We start from the raw sequence: 19,596 nt of genomic DNA on the forward strand, positions 1-19,596 counted from the left end.
CAGGTAGGTAGGTAGGTGCCTTGCGCTGGTAATCATGGCTGACTAAGCCGCCTAACGCGACGCACGGCCGTTCTCATAGCTCCATCAACACTTCAACCTCTTCCAAACTTCAGGTTGGTTCGTGTTTGACGACAATCACCCGCGACAGACAAGTGATTAACTGTGATTTATTCATTACCTCAGCAGTCTACGAACGGATTCCCGCGGTATATCGGAGACCGAGATTGAATTGACCTTCTGGCCCCCGTCCGAATAGATCTGTCCTCGCCGCGGTTCACCGAACCCAGCACGGGGCCAGATCCACTTCACAGCGCGAAGGAGGGCTTGCCAGTGTGCCATCAGCACGCAGAATGTGCTAGCAGAACGGGTTTCATCTTGAGCTCCTCTTCAAGTCGTAGGACTCGGGTTGGTTTGAACTTTATCTCAAGACCAGTTTTAGCGATCGGCACTGCTGCTATTCCTGCTCCAGGCGGCCAGCCAGTTTGCTCTCAATAGCTCTTCATCCGGGCACAACGCTCACCACCGTCGTCGTCCTTTCGACACCTACACGTACAATCAGGATGTCGGACCTTACAGAGTACAATGTAGTGGGCTTCGCCCGGAGCGATGGCCAGGATTATGGACCGGGGTACTGGCCGACCCCCGTAGATGCGACAACTAAGAATGCGAAGAAGACGACGCAAGAAAAGACACCAAGAGCGAAGCCTCAGATGGTCCGGCTAGTCGAAGATGACCCAAGGTTTCAGGAATGGCGAGTGAAACTTGGGATCTTGCTGAAGCAAGAACTTGCACCTACAGGTACGGTCACGCCCCTCTACTTGCTGCCAGCGCCGTCGTTTAACTTCCCGCACAGAGGGCCTCCCATGGCTCGTCAACTTCCCGCGTGGCTACTGGCTGTACGAGAAATCCAAGCATCTTTGGGTCTCGGGCCACCCGGAAAAGACGAGGCCTCTCTACAAGAGCCCGCAGGAGTTTGGTCTCCATCTGCTGTGGCTTCTCTCGAACTCGAGGGACCGCAATGATTGTCGCTGCATCCATTGCAACACTCGAGAGATGCCCAACATTGACGGGCTGAGCGTCGTAGACGGCCCGCGAGCTCTGCTCACAGCGGCGAACACGCATCCCCCGTTCAAGGTCCGCAAGATCACGCCACAGACGCCGCTGGGAACAATAGCATCTCCGGTTCCTGCAGCAGCGGCGACGCCCCCAATGGTGAAAAAGGAGACGCCCGTGCCAGTACCTACGGTTGTACCCGCGGTTGCGGTGAAGAAGGAGACTCCAGTGCCGATTCCGACGATACCCTCACGCGCGGCCCCAGTTTCTGCCGCGGCGCAGGCTCCAGTTCAGGCACAGCCTCCTGTGCAACAGCATCAACAGCTACAACAACAACAACAACAACAGCTGCTGCTGCAACAACAGCAGCAGCAACAACAGCAGCAGCAGCAGCAACAGCAGCAACAGCAGCAACAGCAGCAGCAGCAGCAGCAGCAACAGCAACAACAGCAGCAGCAGCAACAACAACAACAACAGCAACAACTGCTGCAACGACAGCAGCAGCAGCAGCATCAACAACAACCGCAGCAGCAGCAGCAGCAACAAACGCTGCACCCGCAACTGCAACCGCAACTGCAACCGCAACTGCAACCGCAACTGCAACAGCGACAACTGCAGCCAAGCCAAACGCCTGCTGTTCAAGCGCAAGTACAGGCTCCATCTCAAGTTCTCGTTCAAGCGCAGGCCCAGGCACAAGTGCAGCATCCCAGCCAGGCTTCCCCCACGGCTCAAAACGTGTACCAGCAGCCACAATCCTTGCCATACCCTCCACCCTATCTAGGAATACAAGCCCCGTCTCTATTCCGTGTGGGAGAGCTGGTCTGGTTCCAATTGGCGTCTGGATGGCGCCTGGGCATCGTATCCATCACCGCTCCCGCCAACCAGAAGGCTGGCGTCAAGCCCGAGATCCAGATCCTCCCGATATCCCACCATCTCTTTAACCAGTCGCCGATCCAGACGCTGGAGGCAACGGCGCGCCCATTCCTCGCTTTCTCCGTGCCCAACGTCAGCATCCCGGACCTGCAGAATAAGGCCTATGATGAGGTCAACTGGGAAGCCTTCCTACGCAGCCTCAGCCCTGAGGACAACCACCGTCGTGAGGTTGCGCTGCTCGACTCCTCCAAGATGGCCGCCCAAAAGGTGGGCGTGTCGTTCTCCGTCTTTAGTCGCATAGCCGAGAACGAGGGCGGCAAGAAGATAGACTATCACGGTATCTTCCTCGGTGCCGAGCGTATCGAGCTCGGCGACGTCCTCCGAGTCCGCATCTCCCCCGAACAGAACCTCCCTGCCGACGCCAACAACCTCCCCGACGCGCTGCTAGCACTCCGTGAGATCTGCACCGCGCCTATCGACGTCCCCGGCATGGCTTTCTTCAAGGGGGACATCTACCAACCACTTACCGGCGATAACGCGCCCGTTACTGAGGCGGCCATCACCGTTCCCGAGGATAAGCTCCCACGGCCGCTCCGGGAGGAGATGGTGTTCCGCAAGAAATTCGCCCCTGCAGACCGCTGGCGCTGTGTCCTGCTTAAGCAGAACGCCGTCCTCCGCGAGCCAGACCTCAAGGGCCGCTTCTACCCCACCCACAGGCTGCTGCCACTGCTCGACGGCCAAGCCAAGGCGGCGGCCGAGGCGCAGCAGGGCATCGTGCGGGACGTACAGCAGCGGCTCAACCAGCGCATCGACACGTTCAAGACGGCCTACATTGGTCAGAAGCGCTCCCGCGCCGACACCATCGGCCCTGCGCTACCTCCAGGCAGTGTCCTTCAGTTTGAGCCATCCGTGCGCGAGGAGAGCGCCTAAAATGAGTGTGTGTGTGTGAGAGAGAGAAAGAGAGAGAGAGAGAGAGAGAGAGAGAGAGAGTTGGTGTGTGCATGTGTATGAACCTACTGGTGTGTGTAAGTTGATACGACGACTTGGCAACACAGCACGAGAGGCTGTAAGCTGGCAATACCTGGTAGGGTAGACGGACAACAAAGCCTGTGTAAAATTAAAACAGCGTGGAGAGCACTTGTTTGACGGCATACCCTCCAAGGCCGCCAGTGAACGTTACATTTTCCGAGGAAGTCTTGATGTGAAGTTGCACGCCGCTATCCCAACCTCCGGAGCAGCTCCCAGTAACAGTCATCTGCGCCTCGTCGACAGAAACCCAGGCAGCGCCACGGCGCCGGCTGCAAGGCACACGTTGCATACAGCTTCAACGGCCTCTTGAGTGGCGCGTTGGAGAGATGGTGATCTACACTACCAAGGTGGGTAGCACGCGCTTGCAGTGCAGCATATGAACCAAAAAAGCACAAAACACCGACATGTTCTGTCCGGCCTGTGTCTGTCTGTCTCTCTCTACGGACCTATCGAACGCCGCATGCTGTCCGTTGGCCCAATCATCCCTGCCAGCCCATCCACACCGGTCCTCAGCTTGCCTTCTCCCCATCTCCGGGCCACCCTCATCTAGACAGGTGGACCTCCCACCCGAAAATAAGACAGAGAGAGGGAGAGTGATAAGTAAATAACGATATAAAAAAAAGTATCCCTTTTCCCTGAACCAACCGGCCTGTCAGGAGCCTGAATTGCCGAACGTTCCAACGTTACAACCGGACGCATGTCAGCACCAGGGCGGGGAGACGTCCCAAGCTTTGGAACGGCATTGTCCTCCACCCCCTTTCCCCCGAAGCCGGGTTTCCCAGGTATTCGGCACCTTGCTTTTGCCCCTTTGCCACACCTCCCCTTATTCTAGAAGGTCGCGTAGAAGAAACGCTCGAGGAAGAGGGTGTGTGTGTGTGTGTGTGTGTGTGTGTGCGCGCGTGCGCGTGTGTGTCTTGTTTCTCGTGCGCGGTGAACCAACGAGCAACCTCCGTCTTGGCACACCAACCGCATTAATAAGGAACGTTTTGAGAAAGCAAATTGATCCCAGATCTCCATATGCATGTGCGTGGCGAAGGGCAAGGGGGGGGGAGGGGGGAAGCCAAGGGGGGATGGGTTTTATCTTTATCTCCAGTGACAAAGAACTGTACTTTCTTTTTCTTCTCTTTTCTTTTTCTTTTTTCTTCCTTTCCATGTTTCGTTTTTCGTTTTTCGGCCCTTCGCCCCCGACCACCCGCCCGACAGATCGGTCTCTTGGATCGGATTGGTCTCCTCGGAAGGGGAGGGGCAGGTTAAGGGATTCTTCTCCCTTTGCAGTTATCATTTCTTCTCCCCCCCCTGTCATCCGCCGACGACTCACCGTCAGTATCGCCTGACAGATACAGATAGGTGGTGTGATGTACGAATAGGCAAGCACAGGACGAGACAGATACCGGTACTACCGGTACTCCACGCCAACCCGCGCTCGCCCACGCCCCTCCCCCCGGCACCCTCTCTCTGCTCGCCCCCCCTCCTCCCATAGCTATTCCCGCCCCCTAATTCTAATTCCGACTTCCCGGGCTCGCCAGCGAACACGCGCCCAACGCTTCCATTACCCACCCGACTGTACGGTACGCGTTCCGATCATCTTCTTTTCCCATCTCTGTCCACCGGATGGCCTGTGCTTAGAACAAGGCAGCCGCAGCCTCGGGGGGAAGGGGGACCGACTTGACGGTACCGGGTTCGTGCTACAACTGGAGCGCGCACCATTGGGCCCGTCTCTCCCGTGTTGCCACATTGCCTCTTTTCTACCTTATTTTATTCTTTGCCCATCATTTGGTCTCCCAATCTGCCTCGTAATTGTTGGGAGATATGAGCATCCACAGCCTGCGCGACACAACGTGACATCGTTGGGCGACGAAGCATTCGCTAAACACCATGTGAGGGAATTAGTGTCAAACACTTCCCGGCTCTCCGGCCGATGATACATCACGGACATTCCAGGGAGGCACCGCAGCAGTTCCATGGAAAGGGGGCTGTCCAAAGCAGTTCTGAGTTTCAAAAGCCTATACTTGGGGTACAAGACTTGCGAGTAGTATAGATGATATTCCGGAGAGATGGGAAGAAGGTAATGGGAATGATGAGATGAAAGGGAAGAAAATCTGCCTTCCGCACAGCTGTCACCTGCTACCCTGATTGGACCCACGCTGTCGGTTCTGGGTCTGCCTAACCAACACTACTCTTGACTGCAATGCAAACAACGCCGTCTTTGACACAATATCGCCCAACTCCTCGCTTTCTTTCTTCTCCGGCCGCCAAACTCCAACTCGTCCCATCTTCCGCAGATTTTGGCCTGGTATACCCCTCCTCCCACTTCAGGTGCGTCCAGGGACGACTCCTCTCTCCCCTTCTTGTGTATTTTTCTCTCATTGCAGGTGGGCATTATGCAGTACAGTAGGCGGGGGGGCAGTATTCGACAGGAAATGATTCTTTTGGTGAGGTCAAGGTGATGATAGGTCGTGATAGCATAGTGCGTAAAAGCTTCATGTTCTTCGTCATTCCTCTGGTCGTTGGCGAAGCAGAGGAATGGTGGCCGTAGCGAATAGAAGACGTGTGATGTGATGCAGATGATGGGTAGTCGTGTGGTTTCGTAGTGTCGCAGTAAAGAAAAAGGAATGATGGATGCTTGTTCGACAAGAAATCGGGTGAAAACGTGCGCCCCGGGGGGGTTCGAGGATGAATATGAAATGTCGCATACTCGCTTGTCGCCATAAATCAACTCAGACATCATCCACCCCGCCATGCCCGTACGCCTCCAGTCGAATTCAAAATGTCAAACGGTGTAGGGATCTCCGTGTCAGCCATGGAGTTAGTTACTTGAGTTTCAAACTCTCGATCTTGGCCTGTATGCTTTTGAGGATCTCTGGGTCGGGTTCCGGCTCGACTTTGCGTGGTTTCAAACGAGGACAGTTGCCGCACTTCTCGTGCCCACACTTCTTGCAGGGAGTCCCGTCAGCGGCGCCTCCAGGGTATATCGTCTTGCACTTGTAGCATTCGTGGTGCGGCACAGCATTCGGTCCAAACTCATCGCCAGGGTAGCCAAAAGGATACTTGTCCTTCTTGGGCCTGATATACGGTCAGCATTCAGCATCACTACCAGGTGGAGGGGGGCACATACGGGTCTCTGGGACAGTCGGTACAGCGGTTGTGGTTGCACTTGGAGCAGGTTTTGCTGCCGGCAGTGAAGAGCGTCTGGCACTCGTGGCATGTTCTCCTTACCCTCTGACGGGGCTTCTTATAGATGAGATCCTGTCCTCCAGTCTTGCTGGGACGCTTGAGGACGATGTCCTTGGGGCCCTTGAGGTCGTACGAGTAGTCAGGGACAATGGGAGGGTTCTCCTTCTGGGCCTTGAGGATGGCGGCCCGCTTCTCCCGGCTGGCGATGCGCTCGGCCTCGGTCCGTTTGGGCGGATGACGGACGCATTTGGTACAACGGGTGTGTTGGCAGCCGGGGCACTCTTTAGCGGCACCGAAGGTGGCGTTGCACTTGTGGCAGGTTCGGTGGACGCGCATGCGGATGGGCTTCTCAACACGAAGAGCGGTGCCCTCGGTGGAGATCCACTCGCTCTGCTTGATTTCGAGACCGAATCTCTCGCCCAACTTCCTCGCGCGCTCCTCGAAGAGTTCCGACCGGGGAACCCTGACCACGCCCGGGAGGTCCTCGTACTTGCTCTTAGGAGACTCCTTCTTGGTTTCCTTGGTAGTAGCGGCAGCAGCGGTAGGCTGCTCGGTAGCCGGGGCAGTGGACTGACTGTGTGCGTGTTAGATGGATAATACAGCAAGGCCGGTGGCACTGTGTGTGGAGCAGAGGTCGACGACAAAGGCTGATGTCTTGCTTACCCGGGAGTGATGGCCTGCGAAGGAGGCTGTTGGCCGGCGGTGGACAGAGTCGACATGCGCTTGGAGGAACCATCTCCCCTCTTGAAGACTGTCTTGGCGCGAGACAAGATCTTTCCAAATCCCTTCTTCTCCTTCGGAACCGAAGGTCCGGCTTGCGCTGGCGAGCTCATGTTTGAAGGTGTCGTCGTTTTACGGCGGGTTTGGTTGAAAACCGTGGTATCCTAGGTCGATTGCGGGCTTCCCTGGGAAAAGGATGATCTGCGGTGCACTACAACCCAAGCGAGTGAGGCTAGGGTTTGGTGTTTGTCGGAACGAGGTGCACGGGAAACAGTGGTGCCTGGCCACGGAGAAGTCGACTTGTCGGTTGTTTAAACAATCAAAGTTGGAACGGGTTGCGGGGTGGCTCAAGTACGATGTTTGGCTGCGAAACGGACGACAAGGGGTTGCGAATGGTTGGCGAGGTTCGTGTGATATGACAGATCAGTGACTGAAGGCGCGAACGGGGTGTCGATCGTTGTCAGTATTGGCGATTGGAGAATTTCCGCCCAAGTTATATCCTGCAAAGGCAGTGTCCTCGGCAAGGGCAATTGTATGTCCTGCTCCTCATAAGCAGTTATGGAGAGAACAGGTCTTTCCGCAGGCAAATGAATTTGGTTGTTGTAGGAGGAGGAGAAAGGTGTGGTGTGAGAAGGGGGGGAGGACGAGGAAGAAGAAGGATGGGGAAGTTAGTGACGGGACGTGGTTGAAGGAATAGTGGGAAAAGTGGGAAAACAAGGTGCAGGTGCTAAGAGGCAAGGTGGAGGAGGAGGCTAGCGTCGAGAAAGGCTAGTTATGGGTGGGAAGGCAGGTGCCAGTGGGAGAGTGCAGTGCAGTGCCAATACCCCCCCTTCCCTCTCTCTGGGCTGTTCCTCCGGTCCAGTCTCCCCAGGGTCTTTCTCAGGTTGCAGCTTCAAGACGCAGCCAATCCAATTCAGAGCGGGCGCCAATGCCAGTTTAGTCCCAGACTCTCGTCTCTTCTTCTTCCCCCCCTTCTGCGTCGCCCCCGGTCGCGACTTCTTGCAGCGAGGTGCCAGATGCAGAAGCGCAAGTTGTAACGACGAAAGATTACACACCCACGACACGCCATAGCGGCAGACAGACAAAAAAAAAAAAAAAAAAAGCCCAGACCGGCCAAACCAAACGAGGTCTCCAGCGCAGTGGTAACACTAAAAATCCACCTCGCTGGGTGACTGCTGACTGGTCACAGCACAGTGGCTCCAGTGAGACGAGATCCACCCATTGGGCAGGCCTCTCTCCCCTCCAGCCTGTTGGTGCTAGGTGGGTTCTTGGTTCTTGGTACTACGTAGCGTGCGCTAGGGTGCTCGAGATACGTACCGTCCCGACAGAAGGACACCAGAATGGCGACAGACACAGCAAGCGTCAGTACACTACAGGAAGCGACCGGGGGGTGGCAAGTGGTGGGTGTGCTGGGAAGATCAAGGGCTGGTACAGCATGGGTGGGGAAGGCCAGGCCTAGAGAAGCGGGGGGTGCCTGGTACCTTCCAATTGGGAAGGTTGTCCGAGCTTTTCTGGTTTCTGCGATTGCGGGTCTTTTTTGACTCTTTGGGAGCGGCGGGGTCGTGATGTCGGGTGGGGCCCACCAGCATTCAGGTACCCCCTGTCGAACGCCCAGCATGCAACCCAAGGACACCCTGGTTCAGAAAGACACAACCGGTTGGAAAGGGAAGGAGTGGCTTCCCGGGTCAATCCAAGCCTGGGGACTCGCACAGAGCTGCTCTGGAATGCAGATACATCGTACGTTAAGTCCGGAGCCAATTCGCCTGAGGCCCCCCGGGTTACTCCTTGTCTGGGTTTCTTGCTGACAAACCCGCAGTAGAGCCACCCGGGGAATGATAAGAATGCCGTTCCTGAGTCTGGCATCCGTGATACACGTCTTAGCTAAGACCGCAATCGTTCACTTGGCGTGCGGCACGAAGCATGAAGCAAAAGCAACTTAGAGGCTTGGAACCCAATGACCAAGATGCATGCATGGAGGCTCCGTGAGGCCGACGATTGTAAGGACAGTTCCTCCCCAGCAACCTTGTTTGCAGGTCCTCCCAGAGACGGCAAAACATTCGTATAATCGTATGCTCTTAGAGGCTCGGCACGGCACCTGGTCGCATACTTGTCGAGACACCCAAGGGGCCATTTGGGAGAAGGGCGGTAAGCACGATAGCTAGTGCCGCGAGTAGCGCGCCTCCTAGTGCCCATGTCTTCCCGTAGCACCTGGCCTTAAAGCACGGCCAAAGGTGTGTGTTCGTGGGCAAGGAGAAAGAGATGGCTGAGATGGCTGATGCAAAAGTACCGAACCAAGCCAGCCTCTCTGTTGGTAGGCAGGTAGCCCTCTTCCGGATTAATTACAAACATTGACCGCAAATCCCAAATTTACTTAGCCTACGACGGCACCCCCCCCCTGCTGGCATTTTCCAATCTACAGCTTGGTCTGCCGTCCATACAGTGTGTAATGTCTCACTCCTGGGCTGGAGCCCATGAGGCAACGAGGGTTCAGAGGTAGACACTGGGGTGGGAGCGGACTGTGTTGAAGAAAAACCAGCAACCAGAACCTCGGAACAAACATCTGACCGGCTCGTCAATCGCCCAGAGTTTTAGTTTTTGGGTTCCCCCCCCCCTCTCTCTCTTCTCACTTTCATTCATTCAGCCCCCATCTTTCACGGTCACTCAAGCGGCCAGCGTTCCTCACATCAATCGCGCATGTGGGAGACGGTGCGTTGAATCTTCACCATCGGACGAAGAAAGAGAAGAACACGGCATCTGCGTGTGCCGCTATCTGGGCCATCGTCGACGGGTATCTAGATAGCCAGCCGGTCCCGAAAAAGGATTAGCGGAGGGGCCTCCCTTTCTTCCCTCCTCTCCCCACCCCTCTCCCCCTTCTTCATTCTTGCCGACTTTGCCTAATTACTTCCCGCGCCGGGTATGGATAGCAAGTGCATCTGTGTGGGCCGAGATGCAATAGGCGTTGCTCGGCGGCGCACCGTCTTGATTCTCTTTCCCCTCCCAAGACAGAGGTTCTCCTCCACCAGAGAATGGAGTCTAGTACCCATGTAAGACGCAGGAGACGCGGGCGAACCGTACAAAAGGGAAATGGCACTGCACTCTGCATGAGTGTTTGAATGGGAGGGAAGGGGGGCTCATCACCGCCTCTTCCTCCTATCTCCCAAGCCTCACAATGTGTCTCCCTCGGAGGCTGACCCGGTCTGACCTCGTCTCAAACGTCAAACCATGGTGTAATGTGGACGAGAGTCCGAAGGGGCCCTGCCCTGCCTGCTTGGTATCCGAAGCTTCGGACATGCTCCGCTATTGGGATTGGATGCTCGCAGGAAGGGTTCTGGTATCACAGCAAGGCATCCTCACTTCATTGGAATCATCCTAGCCCCTTGGACGCCAGGCCAATGGGACGAGATATCGGACCTGGTGTCCCAAAAAGAAATATGCTATATGTGCGCAAGAAGGGAATGCAGCGCGTGGATGGCGCAGAGGTGATCAATGCCAGGTACGCATGCTTCGCTCTTCCAAGGGACCTGATTCTGGAGCGTACCATGCGTTCGTTTCGCGGTGACTGGCTGTGTTTTTCACATTTCCTTTCGTCGAGGTCGGGGCATACCTCTATGCCTCATCTTTACACTGGTGCGATGTGACGGATGTCATCGAACCAAACTAGAAGAGCACACGGCAGGAAACGAGGCATCGCCGACATCCGACCTCGTCTGATATTTCCTTGTGGATGCCGAGGTCGCAACCACCAAGCCCTGCGAAGGAGTTTAGAAGATGATGCCGCCACGACAGCCCGGCACAATAGGAGGGGACGCAACGCTGACCGCCAAGCAGTCAGTGGTTATGATTTGTAACCGGGCGGGACCCCTTGGTGGTGGAAGATGTTTGGTTCTGCACTAGGCAAGAAATGCTCCATCCTCCGTCCCTTGCTGCTCTCATGTTTCGCGCCCAAACACGTCAAAGACGAGCTTCCAAGCCGTGTTTCCCACCCTTTGGAGATCCTTTCGGTAGCTGCGAATCCCGGGACGTCGCTCGACCGCAATCTCCAACACAAGATCGGACTTGGTAGCCCGGCTCGGTCGCACAAGCCCAAGGCACAGCGAGGCTTAGTGGGTAGGGTACGAGACGACCAGGCAGGCGAGGCAAGGAAGGTGATCCGTCCCAGCGGACGGGATCCGGAGATGGTGTAAACCTCCTTGTTCGTTCCTTCAGGTTGCTTGGCGGTCCTATTGTTGCCAGCACGTGTCAGATGAGTCGATTGGGGGCCAGATTCTCGCAAACGGGCGTTTGTTCGCTTCTGCAAAGGCTCCCTTGTCCTCCCCCTTTTGCATCGCCCTGCCGTTGCGTCTAATATACAGGGAATGATTTTGTTGCTGTTTGATTTCTTGTTCTATACTCCGTCCTCGCTCTCCCTCTCTCACTCCCAGAGCCTTGTTGGAATGGCAAAAGGATTTTGGGTTTCGCTGCGCTAACCTCGCCCGGTTGCTAGTGGGGTCTCCGCTTTCTCATGTGTTCGGGCATAGTATCCGTATAGGTAAGTGACTGAACAAAGCGCACAAGATATCCCCGTTTATTTCCGCGACTCTAGTTGCCGCTTGCACTATCGATTTCTCATGCGTCGGTCTCTTGGGCGTGGGTGTTTCTCGGCGCCGGAACGGGGATCGCGGTGGGTCTTGGGAGACGGCTCAAGTGGGCTTTACAGGGGTTAAGTTTGGAAGAGCTGGGAGCTGGGAACTGGGATTCGGGAAGGGACCACTGGGGGCGAGGCTTGGGGGGGAGGAAGGAAACGAGGCAAGTCGGTCGGTCCGCTGGGCACCATGAGGTCCAGGCGCCCCCGGAGACGAGAGACGAGAGACGAACAAAAACGCAGAATCAGTCCACACTTCAATCAGAGCCCGACCACCGAGAAGAGCAAAATACCTAGCATTACAAAACATTTACGTAGTGTTTTATCGGGCACAAACAATTAAACAGGTAAGGTTTTGTATTACATAACACGCGAGAAGACAGGATAGGTAGGTAGGCTAGCGTCCCCGGTCCCGACTCCCTTTGTTCTTGCCCTCCTGTTTCCCGGCACTGGGTCTCCTTCGAGACGTACCTGCTATCTACGAAGGCAGGAACAGTCAAGACGGTAGGGAGGCAGGGCCTAGGAAGAGAATGGCAAGAACAAGCCCTCGACTGGTGAGCTGGTGAATCAAACCGACGGAAGCTGCGTGTTCTAAAGCGGCTTTTCTTAGTATGCGGCAACCACGCGTAAAATGTCTCTCTGTCTCTTCCCACTTTCACCTTACGGCCGCATTCACAACAAGATACACCACACGACCATGTCTACTTGCCTAATTCGTACGGCGTATCGCTCTCCTACTCTCCTAGCTGAGCGGTCACGACAATGCTTTTTTTTTTTTTTTTGTTCTCGAAGCATTCGCGCTGGCGCCTAATTGCCAGCCGCTTTCTGCATAGAAGCACGGAGTCGCCATTCTCGAGTCTCCATGGGATCTGGGTCAACAGCTCATCGGGAAACCGACTGTTTGAGATGAAAGCAGCTCCAGGGGAACCCAAGCCCCCTCCGGAATCTCGCCAGCAAGACGCCAGACTACCAAGCTATCCTCGTAAACTACCTACCTGACCTAGGTACACTGAGTGGCTGGCTAGCTGCCCTGCTTCAGTACATTCACTCGCCTATGCTGCTGTCCCCTCGACCGCCCCCCCCATATTGATCCACAACTACCTTGGCCGACAAGCATACCGGTAGGTAGGCCGGATGTGAGTCTATCTCTTCTTCTCTGACAGAAATGACAACTGTTCTCTCACGCCATTTTTTGCTTATTGCTATACGTACGTTGGACCATGTACCCTTTTTCGACTCACCCTTGGTCTCACTAGCGGTCAAGTCATCGAACCATGTCTCTGTCAAACGTCAATGTCGCCGTCGACGTCAATCTGGGGTTTGGACGTGCGTGCGAACCCAGACATGGACGCACCCACACAGACGACGCATCGTCTCCATCCCAAACTGCACACAACTTCCAGGAACCGAGGAACCATCCAGTCAGCCAACCAGGGAGGGAGGGGGCCACAACTTGACCACTCAGGCTGTCTGCCAGCTGCGTGGCACAGCACAGCCATCAATCATGCCACCCCGCAGCTGCACCATGGTAGTAGTACACCGCATCGCAACGCCGGAACACTACCGCCTGCATACCGGTGACACACCCACTGTTGGGCACCTAGGTCAGTAACCTACCGAAACGGTTACCCTGCGCTGCAGCCGGGAGAGTTTTGATTGGTAGACATGGCGGAACCGGCCGTATACGATTGACGGAACCATGACGCCTCGCCTCCCGATTTCCTCTCTTTTCCTTCAACCACAGGAGCCGAACCCGGGTTTTTCTTATTTTCTCTTAACCACCCTGCCGGGTTTACTTAGTTTAAAGTCAGCCATCGCCTCGTGTGGACGGTCGAGGCGTTCTCATTCTGCCGACATTAGTTTGTGAGCTGTCAATGACCAAATAAAAGGTCCAATGCCTCCGAGACGGAACCACAGCTATCCTTGTGTTCATCGCGGATGGGCCCAACATACGGATCTCACAGCGGCGACAATTGCGAGGCAAAACCAAGCTGCAGCGTGGCAGGTGAGACATGACAGGTCCTGGCGGACAGGATGCTGCCGCCTGCCTACTTGCATCCAAGCAAGCGTATCGCCAGCGTCGCAGGCGGGCCCCAATACGTACATGCATTCGTGGCAGAACAAGGTGCTTAGGACACGTCCTGGGAGAAGCAAACAGGTGTTCTCGTTAGGGGCGTCGGCCAGCATTCGACTCATCGGTTGACAGCAACGTAGGATCGGTTTGGCGAGCAGGAGATGTCAGAACCAACCGCATAACAGTTGCATATGACCCGCTCGCCGGTCGAAGGCGGCGATCACGGCGATGACACCCCAAACCACTCAGCTGACCAGTCGTGTTGGTGAATTCTTTAGCAATCCCAACATGGCATGTCAGTGCAGACAGCCGAGGCGCGTCTTTCGAGTTAGTGCCAGCCCCAAGCAATCGAACAATTCCATTGGCCCCGCACGAATGCCACACTGTCAATGCAACTGGCCCCAGTTCCGGCTCCGGACTTGACTGGAAACGGATCTCTCTGCATGATGCTGGACCTATAGAGCGAAGTTCGACAACGCTGCCAGACAGCTGTCCTTGACAGCTCGGTCTCGTGTCGTCATGTCACACACAATGCGAATGACTTGCAGCGGCTACATGTCCTTTTGCGACCCCGTGTGGATGCACGCGCATGTATCGACCAGGAAGAGTTTTCTACTCGTCTGCAAAGCGGCCGCCCTCTCCTCTTTGCTTGCTGTTGCAGTCCAGTGTCGAATTCCGTAGACTCCGACCACCTCGCTTGCACAAGCGGGTAGTTGGAAGATGGGCAGGCAAATACCTCGGGGTGATTCGAATACAGCTCCGATGGTGGCAGATCATACCCGCCGTCTAGAGTGTGCGGGTTTTGTGTGGCGCCACGGAACGATTAGCCCAGATCGACGTTCCTGTTGTACTAGTTGGGGTGGGAAACCCACGGGTACTACGATGTTCCCGCTGGACCCTTATCTCTCTCCCTCTCTCTCTAATTACGGAAGACACTTTCGACACCACGACAGAGCATTTTGACTCGGCCTCGTTGGCCGAGTTCCGACACTCGAGTGCCTTAGATAATCGAGTTTAGCGTCGGAAGCGGTCAAATGGTGTCTCACATTCCACTATTACCAGTCTACTGGAACAGTTGACATCAGGTGGCGGCGGCATGATAGAAGACGAGTTCCAAGAATCGGCCGATGCCGGTGGTGTCTGTCTTGGATTTACGTGGTTTTTCGTTTGTTTTTTTTGTTCGTTGTCTTTGGTGTCGTGCGTGCGCCACAGTTGCCGCCCTGCCGGGTTTAGTTTTGCATTGCTGCTGAGCCAATGGCCTGACAGAACCCAGCCAAGTGGTTTATGGTATCCGTACTCCGGTACGTATTTTCTCTCCTTTACCGCCTGTTCAAAGCCAATCAGTGGCCAAGCCATTGTCTTGGGAGACTGGAAAAGCAAAAAGTGAAGTGAGAGAGAGTTTTGGGAATCGAACTACCGTATTCAAGCAACCAACTCTTTCAGTCTTACAGGCACAAACCCCTTCGACATCAATCAATACGTGGGTCTGGGAATACCCACTTACCCCTCTCCAGGTCTCAGTAGGTTCCTCTGCCTTGGTCGACCTGCCTCGCAGGGCGAAGTGTCTGTCACGACTGACTCGACACAGAAAGACTTTTCGGTCAGCTGCGAACTCTTCGCGGCTCGGCTCATTTCGAGGGTCGCTGTTCCCGACACATGTGGCAACAACAAGGGCCACCGGCCATGCACACGAAGATTCATGAGAATGGCACCGGGGCTAACCGACTCATGGTACGGGTCGCCAACCCCTTCGTTCCGAGTGTGACACAGCAACAGGAAGGTATTGACAACGACGAGAGCCTTGCTTGCCTTGCAACTTCGGCGCCGCGAAAGAGGTCGTCACCTCCCGTGTTTCAGGGCCGCAGACCACGGTTGCGCCGATTAACCTCTCGAATTCGCTCCCCAGCCCCTGGCTGCCAGTCTTAGATTAGCGCTCGCCCAGAAAAAGCCCGGCATGAATGGATCTTGTAAATCAGGCATTGTCTGGCGCCCGCTCGTTTATTCTCGGCCACCCGCCAGAAACATGCCACTCTACACCTACACCACTCTCCAAGGGGACAGCGCAAGTCTCCAACGATACTTGGAACGGGTAACGAAGGTACGAGTACAAGGCGGTCCCCTGTATGGTCGCACACAAGATTGGCCACACACAGTCATCAACACCATCAACACGGTAAAAGTTTCATACCCGATACTCTATACAGTTAAAGGTTTCTAAATGAATAGAAACGCCATAACCATGGGATCTTGTAGCCAAACCTCCTAGAGCTTCCGGAGACTTGGAATAATGGTAATACCTGCCTTGGAATTGATAAGTCTCCCCGGAGTGCAGCGGCCATCACCGGGTCGATGTCGCCTCTCCACTCCATAGATACGGTCCTGCTGTTACATTGATGACGTCCTTGAGGCTTTCGATGGACCTCAGGCGCGTCGAATTTACTAATTTGGCAGATTCCAAATCATAGGGCCACACATGGATTTGCTTATGTCCTATTGAGACTTTATCACAGACTAACAGCCCTAGGTTAGTTGCGCGACTTGGTTAGTGGTTCCTCGCAATGCCCGCCGCCGCCCTTGCAAGCAGGACAAGCCGGCAGCCGATGGCGCCTCAATCACCACATCCAAATCCAACGGCGCAGACTTGGTCCAACGCAAGCGGCTCCTCGGGCGAGAAAATCCTGCGCTGTGTTAACGCCGTCGTCGCACGTTTTTTTCGTCCGATTGTCGTCCTCTCTTTTGGTATGCTCGGAGGAGCCCTGGTCCCTGTAGGACGGCCCGAGACGAAGCGTCATCTCTTCTCTCCTCCCCCCATGCCGCTGCCCCTCTAGTGCGGGGGGGAGACGTACGATGTACGTTTGGACGTCCCAACAATTTTTTCGCCACCAACGTGAACGTTTCGCCATCAACTCATTCTCTTTCGACTCGGTTCCACGCTGCGCAGACCAGACGGAATGTGCGCTATTTACGTGGAGACCATGTTAGGCGGTTATTCAACCCTCCGGATTGTCCTCTAAGTTTCAACCTCGCCCGTCCCCCCTTGCCCTTGCCTTTGCAACGGCCTGGTTCGCATAACTTACCTGAATTGTTAGTTAACGCCGTTCGGCGGCGAAGCGCCGAGGGAGGGAGGACCAGAACGTCCCTGGTCAAAGGATCATTTGCCGTAGGAGCAGAGTACTCTCTCTATTCCTTTCACCTTTACTCTCATAGTTTGGTATCCTGTGGTAACGGTTTGTTCGGCTGCAATCACTTCGTAGTCGGATGATAGACTTCTCTCTGTCCACGGATCATGCACGCCGTCATGTGCCGAATCAGCGACCGCCCACCTCCTGAGGACGCAGCAGTCGTACTCAGAGGTTGCCCTCAGGCTGGGCCTATTGGGCATGCTTCGGAATTGGTCCAGCATGCTGAAGTCGCCGTCTGAGACTTACGAACTGAAGGATACGGGCTAGGGTTGTCTCTGTTATCACCAGAGCTACGGAACTGACAAGGCCTGCAACATGGCTTCACGCACACAACCGCACGTCGCAGGACTCAATCGATGGTCTTCAGCCTTCGAATGGCAAACCCACTCGCCACTCATATCAAGCTCACATGGGCACAAACACGGTATCGCGCCGAGCTTGTCACCAAGCAGATGCCCCCTTTCCCATCAAGTCTCGTCATTGCAGTTTACAACTGTCAGGGCATATGTACTTATAAGACTGCGGCAGCCTCGTACCCGCGGGGTCCAAGGACTCTTTCGACGACACAAACCAAGCCCCCCCCCCCCGATCCTGACCCTCTGCGTTTCCGATATCTCTGGGGGAGGGTTGCCGTCTGTACCGAGGCAGAGTTGAGTGAACCGGTATCTCTATCTAGCCATCGGAGCCAGGCCTTTGCAGAAGACCAAAAGCCGCAGACGGACTCAAGGCTCTGGAGATTTGCAAGATGTTCCTGATTGTCCCGAGAGGCCGCCGGGGCTTCCCCTCTACTAAGCAACTCTGGCGGGACAGCCCATCGAGAGTAGATGTGTAGCTGACGATGTATGCACGTGGAAGGGGGGCGGGTTTCTATTGATATCTTCCCCTTCATGTCGCATATGCAAATCTGCGCTGGTTATGAGTTTAGATGTGGCGGGTGGGCGGGACGTTGAAGAGGCGAACGCCCATGCAGGGGTTTACTCTGATGATTCATAGCTTTCGTGAGGAGGCCTCGTTTCAAAGTCTCGCTGGGAACCGCACACTCGCAGCTGCCAAGTGCGCTGCGGTTCCACGGGCGATGGCGGGCATTGCTGCATGTGCCCAACGAGGCAGGTCCAGTAGCCTATGAGCCCTGCAAGACCTGAACAGGACAGGAGTTCGTGGAGAACAGGCTAGGTGGTGTGGTGTGATGTGGTGTGGTGCACCATCCCGTCCACGTCGTCCATCCAAGGCCGGAGGATGTACCGGAGAGCCGCGGTGCGCTATCAGGAGGCCCCACAGTTGTTCTGCGGGGAGAAAGAGTGGACTCGTCTTTCTCTCCCTCATGGACGGGCAGGGCCGTCGGCGAATGAGATGCCAATGGTGGCGAGGGCGATGCGGCGCGGTGGCGGGCTCCGGCGGTTTGCCATCAGGACCCGGCCAGGGGATGTACCTAGTGTAGAAATAGAAGCCATCTTCGTGTACCGGATGCGGTGTGCCATATTACGACGGGGGATAGAAGGTGTGTGAGTGAGTGAGTGTGTGTGTGTGTGAGTGTGAGTGTGAGGGGGTTGGAGGAGAAACAGTTTCGAGCATGCACGCGATATGTAGGTAGGGTTACCTCTTTGCTTGGGGGGGGGCGCTGTGTGATACCGCGTCGTGCGCTGCAACCCGTCAATATCAACGGCCATGCTGAGACCCGACAATCCTCGTTCTTCTTTCTGCAGTGGTGAACGAGGGGGGGGGGGGGGGGGGGGGGCGGAGGGCGCCTCCGGGAATTTTTTGTTCTTTTTCCTTTTTGTCGGGCTTCGGGGAGCTGCACGTTGGGCATCATTTACCCGCGTCGAGGGGCGCATGTTTGCTTGAGGAGAGTTCGCGCAGGAGAGGAACCGACCAGGGGGCTGGTTGCTCGAGGAGACCGTCGGGCACATTGGCATGAAGGGTCGGTCGTGGCTATCCTGCGATCTGTGTATTTCGATGCTGATGGGCATTGCGGCTGCTGATCGACGAGACCGCGAGATGTGATGAATGCACGCCGCGCCCGCTGAAGATTACTGCGAGGACCCCCTCCCTTCTCCTCCCTCGTTCCTCTTTCCTCCCCCCCCCCCCCCCCCCCCCCCCCTGAATATGGGAACCTTTGATTAGGAAATCTTTCTCGAGCGGAGAGTCAGGGCCTGGTCTGAAATTTGCGTCCACGCGCAATAGATAGCGGACCGCGGTCGACGCACGGCATTTGGCGGCGGCCGTGGCAGGCATAAGGTAAGACATTCCACAGGCAAGGCGGCCATCCAAATTTACGGACCACAGGTCGGGGTGGAGGAGAACGGTTATGTGCTCAATGTTTCTCCATTTCCCTCTTTTGAGACGAAGAAAGAGGTCTGGGGTGGTAGACCCTCCTAGACTTATTGTGTTTCTGTACGTCGAGATGCTTGGTATGCTCCCACGGTTCTCAAAAGGCTGTGCCCGTCAAGACGGCACATGTTCGAGAGAGCCTGCTTGGCCGAAGGAACGACGAGACAGGCAAGCCGAGAGAAAAACATTCGGCTGGTCTCTGGCGCCATTGCTGTTGCTATTGCTCTTGCCGCATTGCAAGTGCTCCCTGTGCATCCGCGAATGGATGGAGACGCCCAACGAATCGATTGCCTTTTTGGCACTGTCAAAGCGCGGCCCAGGGAGACGGATGGCATACGTCAGTCCGAGTTGGAAATTGCTCCTTCGCAAGGTGATTCGGCGTCATTCTTCTACACGCAGATCACATGTATACGGCCCATGCATGAGTGGACTCGGTGGTGGATAAAAAAGGGTGAAATCCCTCCACCCTCGTCTTACAGGCCCCCTCGTCTGTATGGGTTTGGATGTCTGACTTGGCCTGGGAGCCGGACCCGGGTTCTGGG

At 55.7% G+C, this 19,596-nt stretch overlaps 7 protein-coding genes across 7 annotated transcripts; 3 read left to right on the top strand and 4 right to left on the bottom strand.

The window, feature by feature from the left end:
- Nucleotides 1-298: 298 nt before the first annotated feature.
- Nucleotides 299-2,856, top strand: LY79DRAFT_695871 (uncharacterized protein; the record flags this gene model as incomplete). The annotated part of the gene is made up of 3 exons (XM_060564829.1): nucleotides 299-798; nucleotides 854-1,359; nucleotides 1,594-2,856. The coding sequence occupies exons 1-3, from the start codon at nucleotides 561-563 to the stop codon at nucleotides 2,854-2,856; spliced, it is 2,007 nt and encodes a 668-aa protein (XP_060418070.1). The 5' UTR covers nucleotides 299-560.
- Nucleotides 2,857-3,631: 775 nt separating this feature from the next.
- On the bottom strand, nucleotides 3,632-4,481 carry LY79DRAFT_380004 (uncharacterized protein). The gene has a single exon (XM_060552852.1). The coding sequence runs from the start codon at nucleotides 4,256-4,258 to the stop codon at nucleotides 3,779-3,781; it is 480 nt and encodes a 159-aa protein (XP_060418071.1). The 5' UTR covers nucleotides 4,259-4,481; the 3' UTR covers nucleotides 3,632-3,778.
- Nucleotides 4,482-4,854: 373 nt separating this feature from the next.
- LY79DRAFT_380026 (uncharacterized protein) lies at nucleotides 4,855-6,061 on the bottom strand. Its single transcript, XM_060552853.1, has one exon. It carries the CDS (start codon nucleotides 5,693-5,695, stop codon nucleotides 5,129-5,131), a length of 567 nt encoding a protein of 188 aa, XP_060418072.1. The 5' UTR covers nucleotides 5,696-6,061; the 3' UTR covers nucleotides 4,855-5,128.
- Nucleotides 5,766-6,962, bottom strand: LY79DRAFT_507677 (uncharacterized protein; the record flags this gene model as incomplete). The annotated part of the gene is made up of 3 exons (XM_060553850.1): nucleotides 5,766-6,018; nucleotides 6,071-6,703; nucleotides 6,793-6,962. The coding sequence occupies 3 exons, from the start codon at nucleotides 6,960-6,962 to the stop codon at nucleotides 5,766-5,768; spliced, it is 1,056 nt and encodes a 351-aa protein (XP_060418073.1).
- A 7,519-nt stretch (nucleotides 6,963-14,481) lies between these two features.
- LY79DRAFT_380075 (uncharacterized protein) lies at nucleotides 14,482-15,813 on the top strand. Its single transcript, XM_060552854.1, has 4 exons — nucleotides 14,482-14,845; nucleotides 14,988-15,064; nucleotides 15,133-15,275; nucleotides 15,344-15,813. The coding sequence occupies exons 1-4, from the start codon at nucleotides 14,641-14,643 to the stop codon at nucleotides 15,468-15,470; spliced, it is 552 nt and encodes a 183-aa protein (XP_060418074.1). The 5' UTR covers nucleotides 14,482-14,640; the 3' UTR covers nucleotides 15,471-15,813.
- On the bottom strand, nucleotides 15,582-17,124 carry LY79DRAFT_576601 (uncharacterized protein; the record flags this gene model as incomplete). Its single annotated transcript, XM_060559807.1, is given in 6 exon segments — nucleotides 15,582-15,740; nucleotides 15,934-16,034; nucleotides 16,622-16,724; nucleotides 16,744-16,817; nucleotides 16,973-17,016; nucleotides 17,030-17,124. The coding sequence occupies 6 exon segments, from the start codon at nucleotides 17,122-17,124 to the stop codon at nucleotides 15,582-15,584; spliced, it is 576 nt and encodes a 191-aa protein (XP_060418075.1).
- A 1,705-nt stretch (nucleotides 17,125-18,829) lies between these two features.
- Nucleotides 18,830-19,582, top strand: LY79DRAFT_380136 (uncharacterized protein). The gene has a single exon (XM_060552855.1). It carries the CDS (start codon nucleotides 19,032-19,034, stop codon nucleotides 19,497-19,499), a length of 468 nt encoding a protein of 155 aa, XP_060418076.1. The 5' UTR covers nucleotides 18,830-19,031; the 3' UTR covers nucleotides 19,500-19,582.
- The last annotated feature ends 14 nt before the right edge of the window (nucleotides 19,583-19,596 follow it).

This window comes from Colletotrichum navitas (assembly GCF_030913465.1).
Source record: "Colletotrichum navitas strain CBS 125086 chromosome Unknown LY79scaffold_8, whole genome shotgun sequence".
Lineage (NCBI taxonomy): Eukaryota > Fungi > Ascomycota > Sordariomycetes > Glomerellales > Glomerellaceae > Colletotrichum > Colletotrichum navitas.